General features: G+C 49.1%; 1 protein-coding gene across 1 annotated transcript in view; it reads left to right on the forward strand.

Annotated features, from left to right (window-relative positions):
* The window catches only part of LOC117443589 (protein phosphatase 1 regulatory subunit 37), a gene marked incomplete at its 3' end in the record, with an annotated part of 67,849 nt that overhangs the window by 1,676 nt on the left and 60,173 nt on the right, over positions 1-6,000 (forward strand). Inside the window, exon 2 of the mRNA XM_034079479.1 lies at positions 4,201-4,301. Coding sequence (XP_033935370.1) covers positions 4,201-4,301 — 101 coding nt within the window. The remainder of the gene's footprint in view (positions 1-4,200; positions 4,302-6,000) is intronic.

Raw genomic sequence — 6,000 nt, forward strand, 5'->3', positions numbered from 1 at the left:
TTTATTTAAAACATGAATAAGTAATTGATCTGAACATTGCTGTTTATTTGGTCAATACAAAACTAGCTTGTTTTTTGGTGAATCTTTCCAGATCTTCAAATACTTTGTAGTCGACGTACTGGGAAAGTACCTCATTGGACTCCAGTCAGCACGGGCTGTAGGGTCATCTTGACTAGAGTTATGGATGTGGTCTCCATCTGACCTGCTCATAGAAACAAAGCTTGCATTCCTGAGGCAATTCTCATGTTTCATGGCTCCACTTAAAATAGAAACAACAATAAGACATACGCTACTCTTGGCCCACATGGGGCCATGTCTTTCCAGCTCGTCCCTATCTGTCTCTATGTATCTATCTGTGCTGCATCTTCCCCCCCCCCCTTCTTCTTGACCCTCTTCTATCCCAGGTGTGAAATTCTCATCTCACTCATCACCTGAGAGCTCAACATCTGAATCTCCCTGAACTTTCTGGTACAGAAAATGTCTGCTTCAGTTCCGTCTCCTGCAACAATATTGAGTCATAAAGTCCACTAGAAGGGACATTTATAAAAGGGCTGTTATTTGAAAACTTTAATTATTTAATTGCTTTCAGAACTAATTATATAGTTCCTCACATGTTAATAAACAAGAATATATATGATTGTCATGGTAAAAATGACAATTATTCAACAATATTTGACTCTCCTGCTTCTATAACATTTAGTTTTTTGTATGCCAGCCATTTTGGATGAAAAGAAAGAGGAACTTCCCAGCATGCAATTTTAACCAATGACATATCACTGGAAAGACCAGGATGTCCTCTGTGCAGCACACAGTTGATGGAGTAGCTCAACAGAGTCAAAGGAAATGCATGTTAACAAAATGTCCACTACAGTGGACATTTTCAATTGGCTGGGTCCCAGGAGGATACGTATCATGTTGTTAACTATCTTATTGGGCCAGTTTATCCAAAGGTTTGGAGCTAACCGTGTCCCAGAACCACTCTGTCCCAGAACCACTCTGTCCCAGAACCACTGTGTCCCAGAACCACTCTGTCCCAGAACCACTGTGTCCCAGAACTACTCTGTCCCAGAACCACTCTGTCCCAGAGCCACTCTGTCCCAGAACTACTCTGTCCCAGAACTACTCTGTCCCAGAACCACTGTGTCCCAGAACCACTCTGTCCCAGAACCACTCTGTCCCAGAACCACCGTGTCCCAGAACCACTGTGTCCCAGAACCACTCTGTCCCAGAACCACCGTGTCCCAGAACCACTCTGTCCCAGAACCACCGTGTCCCAGAACCACCGTGTCCCAGAACCACTCTGTCCCAGAACCACTGTGTCCCAGAACCACTCTGTCCCAGAACCACTCTGTCCCAGAACCACTGTGTCCCAGAACCACTCTGTCCCAGAACCACTCTGTCCCAGAACCACCGTGTCCCAGAACCACTGTGTCCCAGAACCACTCTGTCCCAGAACCACTCTGTCCCAGAGCCACTCTGTCCCAGAACTACTCTGTCCCAGAACTACTCTGTCCCAGAACCACCGTGTCCCAGAACCACCGTGTCCCAGAACCACTCTGTCCCAGAACCACTCTGTCCCAGAACCACCGTGTCCCAGAACCACTCTGTCCCAGAACCACTCTGTCCCAGAACCACTGTGTCCCAGAACCACTCTGTCCCAGAACCACTGTGTCCCAGAACCACTCTGTCCCAGAACCACCGTGTCCCAGAACCACCGTGTCCCAGAACCACTCTGTCCCAGAACCACCGTGTCCCAGAACCACTCTGTCCCAGAACCACCGTGTCCCAGAACCACTCTGTCCCAGAACCACTGTGTCCCAGAACCACTATGTCCCAGAACCACTCTGTCCCAGAACCACCGTGTCCCAGAACCACTCTGTCCCAGAACCACTGTGTCCCAGAACCACTCTGTCCCAGAACCACCCTGTCCCAGAACCACTCTGTCCCAGAACCACCATGTCCCAGAACCACTCTGTCCCAGAACCACTCTGTCCCAGAACCACCGTGTCCCAGAACCACTCTGTCCCAGAACCACCGTGTCCCAGAACCACTCTGTCCCAGAACCACTCTGTCCCAGAACCACCGTGTCCCAGAACCACTCTGTCCCAGAACCACTCTGTCCCAGAACCACCGTGTCCCAGAACCACCGTGTCCCAGAACCACCCTGTCCCAGAACCACTGTGTCCCAGAACCACTGTGTCCCAGAACCACTCTGTCCCAGAACCACTCTGGCCCAGAACCACCATGTCCCAGAACCACCGTGTCCCAGAACCACCCTGTCCCAGAACCACTGTGTCCCAGAACCACTCTGTCCCAGAACCACTCTGGCCCAGAACCACCATGTCCCAGAACCACTCTGTCCCAGAACCACTGTGTCCCAGAACCACTCTGTCCCAGAACCACTTTGAATTAGAGCTGCACAATCAATTGCACGCACACACGCACAGTGCAGTACAGTTTACCTCTCTCTCTGGATGCAGTGACTGAGTGTGTTCTCTCTCTCTTTCTCTCTCTCTCTGGATACAGTGACTGAGTGTGTTCTCTCTCTCTCTCTCTCTCTGGATGCAGTGACTGAGTGTGTTCTCTCTCTCTCTCTCTCTCTGGATGCAGTGACTGAGTGTGTTCTCTCTCTCTCTCTCTCTCTGGATGCAGTGACTGAGTGTGTTCTCTCTCTCTCTCTCTCTCTGGATGCAGTGACTGAGTGTGTTCTCTCTCTCTCTCTCTCTCTCTCTCTCTGGATACAGTGACTGAGTGTGTTCTCTCTCTCTCTCTCTCTCTGGATGCAGTGACTGAGTGTGTTCTCTCTCTCTCTCTCTCTCTCTCTGGATGCAGTGACTGAGTGTGTTCTCTCTCTCTCTCTCTCTCTGGATGCAGTGACTGAGTGTGTTCTCTCTCTCTCTCTCTCTCTCTGGATGCAGTGACTGAGTGTATTCTCTCTCTCTCTCTCTCTGGATGCAGTGACTGAGTGTATTCTCTCTCTCTCCCTCTGGATGCAGTGACTGAGTGTGTTCTCTCTCTCTCTCTCTCTGGATGCAGTGACTGAGTGTGTTCTCTCTCTCTCTCTCTCTCTGGATGCAGTGACTGAGTGTGTTCTCTCTCTCTCTCTCTCTCTGGATGCAGTGACTGAGTGTGTTCTCTCTCTCTCTCTCTCTCTGGATGCAGTGACTGAGTGTGTTCTCTCTCTCTCTCTCTCTCTCTCTCTGGATACAGTGACTGAGTGTGTTCTCTCTCTCTCTCTCTCTCTGGATGCAGTGACTGAGTGTGTTCTCTCTCTCTCTCTCTCTCTCTCTGGATGCAGTGACTGAGTGTGTTCTCTCTCTCTCTCTCTCTCTGGATGCAGTGACTGAGTGTGTTCTCTCTCTCTCTCTCTCTCTCTGGATGCAGTGACTGAGTGTATTCTCTCTCTCTCTCTCTCTGGATGCAGTGACTGAGTGTATTCTCTCTCTCTCCCTCTGGATGCAGTGACTGAGTGTGTTCTCTCTCTCTCTCTCTCTCTCTCTGGATGCAGTGACTGAGTGTGTTCTCTCTCTCTCTCTCTGGATGCAGTGACTGAGTGTGTTCTCTCTCTCTCTCTCTCTCTCTGGATGCAGTGACTGAGTGTGTTCTCTCTCTCTCTGGATGCAGTGACTGAGTGTGTTCTCTCTCTCTCTGGATGCAGTGACTGAGTGTGTTCTCTCTCTCTCTCTGGATGCAGTGACTGAGTGTGTTCTCTCTCTCTCTGGATGCAGTGACTGAGTGTGTTCTCTCTCTCTGGATGCAGTGACTGAGTGTGTTCTCTCTCTCTCTGGATGCAGTGACTGAGTGTGTTCTCTCTCTCTCTCTGGATGCAGTGACTGAGTGTGTTCTCTCTCTCTCTCTGGATGCAGTGACTGAGTGTGTTCTCTCTCTCTCTCTGGATGCAGTGACTGAGTGTGTTCTCTCTCTCTCTGGATGCAGTGACTGAGTGTGTTCTCTCTCTCTCTGGATGCAGTGACTGAGTGTGTTCTCTCTCTCTCTCTGGATGCAGTGACTGAGTGTGTTCTCTCTCTCTCTGGATGCAGTGACTGAGTGTGTTCTCTCTCTCTGGATGCAGTGACTGAGTGTGTTCTCTCTCTCTCTCTGGATGCAGTGACTGAGTGTGTTCTCTCTCTCTCTGGATGCAGTGACTGAGTGTGTTCTCTCTCTCTGGATGCAGTGACTGAGTGTGTTCTCCTCCTCCAGCTGAGAGCAGCCTCACCCTGACGGAGGTGATGGAGGCGTACGAGCAGAGCTGCAGCAGACACCAGGTCCAGCCCAGAGAGCAGGTCCTGCAGCAGCTGCAGGTAAAGACACACACTTCTCTCTCAGTGTGTGTTCATGTCTGACAGCATGCTCGTCTTTGTGGGCTTCACTGTTGGAGGCGGAGCTTCTTTTCTGTGGCTTCACCGCTCATCAGGGGCGTCGCCTGGACCTGAAAACATTCGGGGCTTAGCCCACAGTGGCGTCGGCGCTAAAGTGGAATGTTCTACTGTAACACTCCCCCCACACACACACACAGTACAACCGCAACTGTTACAATGAAGGCTTGATAAACAGCTCACGGCATATAGGCAGGGGGTAAAATGCTATTTTTTATGAGTGGGGGGTGGACCTCACCTCCTCTAAGGGGGATGCTCCCCCGGGAAGATTTTTGTTTAAATATTGAAGTTAAAAGCATCAATCTGGTGCACTTTGAGAGATTAAGACATTAAGAGATCTATGGATACATCTCTCAACATCCATATGAAACACAACTGTAAACAGATTTACTTTTTCTTACAAATCACTCCCCTTTCAAACTGTATTCTTGTTTTACTGCTATATAGTATTTCATAACTGTTTTTCATGTATTCTCTTATTGTTTTATAACTATAATGATCATATGAAGGTGTGCCGCGGATATAATCTTTTGAATAATTTGTGACCAAACCGTTTGAGACCCACTGAGACAACTTAGACTAAAGTGAACTATCTAAACACTCAGAGAGTCCTTTAGCTCACCTGAGCCTCTCAGTCTGAGAGGAGAGCTCTCCTCCAGCTTGTTGTGGAACCAACAGCTCCGTGTGTCCGTTAGTGCAGCTAGCTAACCAGATGCTAACAACACGGTCCCTGCTGCTGGCACCGGTCTCTCTCTCTCTCTCCCTCTCTCTCTCCCCCGCCCTCTCTCTCTCTCTATCACACTAAATGCACTATTGCCACACACACACAGAGCCGAGCTTGAATGACACAAGCACACATTTATTTCCATGCAACTCTCTGATTGGTCTGGTGTCATGCCTCTGTTGCATTCACTGAACACGGGAAATTACAGTCCTGCCGTCCTCTCTTGTGTCATGATGAGGTTCACGTAAAGCACGGTTAATGTATTATATCATTGAGGGAGAATTGTCCGGTGCTACAGAAAAAACATTTGGGGCTAAAGCCCCGGATGCCCAGGCCAGGCGACGCCACTACCGCTCATTCTGCAGTACACTTGACACTGTTGACCACAACATACTAGACCGACTAGAAAACTGGGTGGGACTTTCGGCAACAGTTCTAAATTGGTTTGAATCCAACTTAAAGGTGGGGTAGGTAATTTTAGACAAACCAGCTCGAGTGCGCTAGAATTTGAAAATACACAGCCGGAAGAAATCTGCCACTTCCTCACAGAGCCCCTCCTCCAACACACACAAACGTGCACATGACCAATGAGGGCACGAGATAAGTTTGTGCACAGATGGAAGGCTGACAGGCAGGTAGGCCATCCAGTTACTTTAGCCGGGCCGGCTCAGATGATAGGTCGTGCTTTTTACAGTACCACGGCTTCCACAGATGACATTTGTTATGGATTTGTTGTCAAAGCACTTCAGATATTCATTGCTATCGGGATGTTAAGAGCATTCCATGGAATATAACAAAAAGTGTATCTCGAGCCCAGCGTTTCAGCTCGGGACGCCCTGAACACGGGCCGAGGGCGTCCACAAATATTAATAATTCGAGAGAATATCGAGAGTTTGTATC

The sequence above is a fragment of the Pseudochaenichthys georgianus genome, unplaced genomic scaffold (assembly GCF_902827115.2).
Source record: "Pseudochaenichthys georgianus unplaced genomic scaffold, fPseGeo1.2 scaffold_631_arrow_ctg1, whole genome shotgun sequence".
Taxonomy (NCBI): domain Eukaryota; kingdom Metazoa; phylum Chordata; class Actinopteri; order Perciformes; family Channichthyidae; genus Pseudochaenichthys; species Pseudochaenichthys georgianus.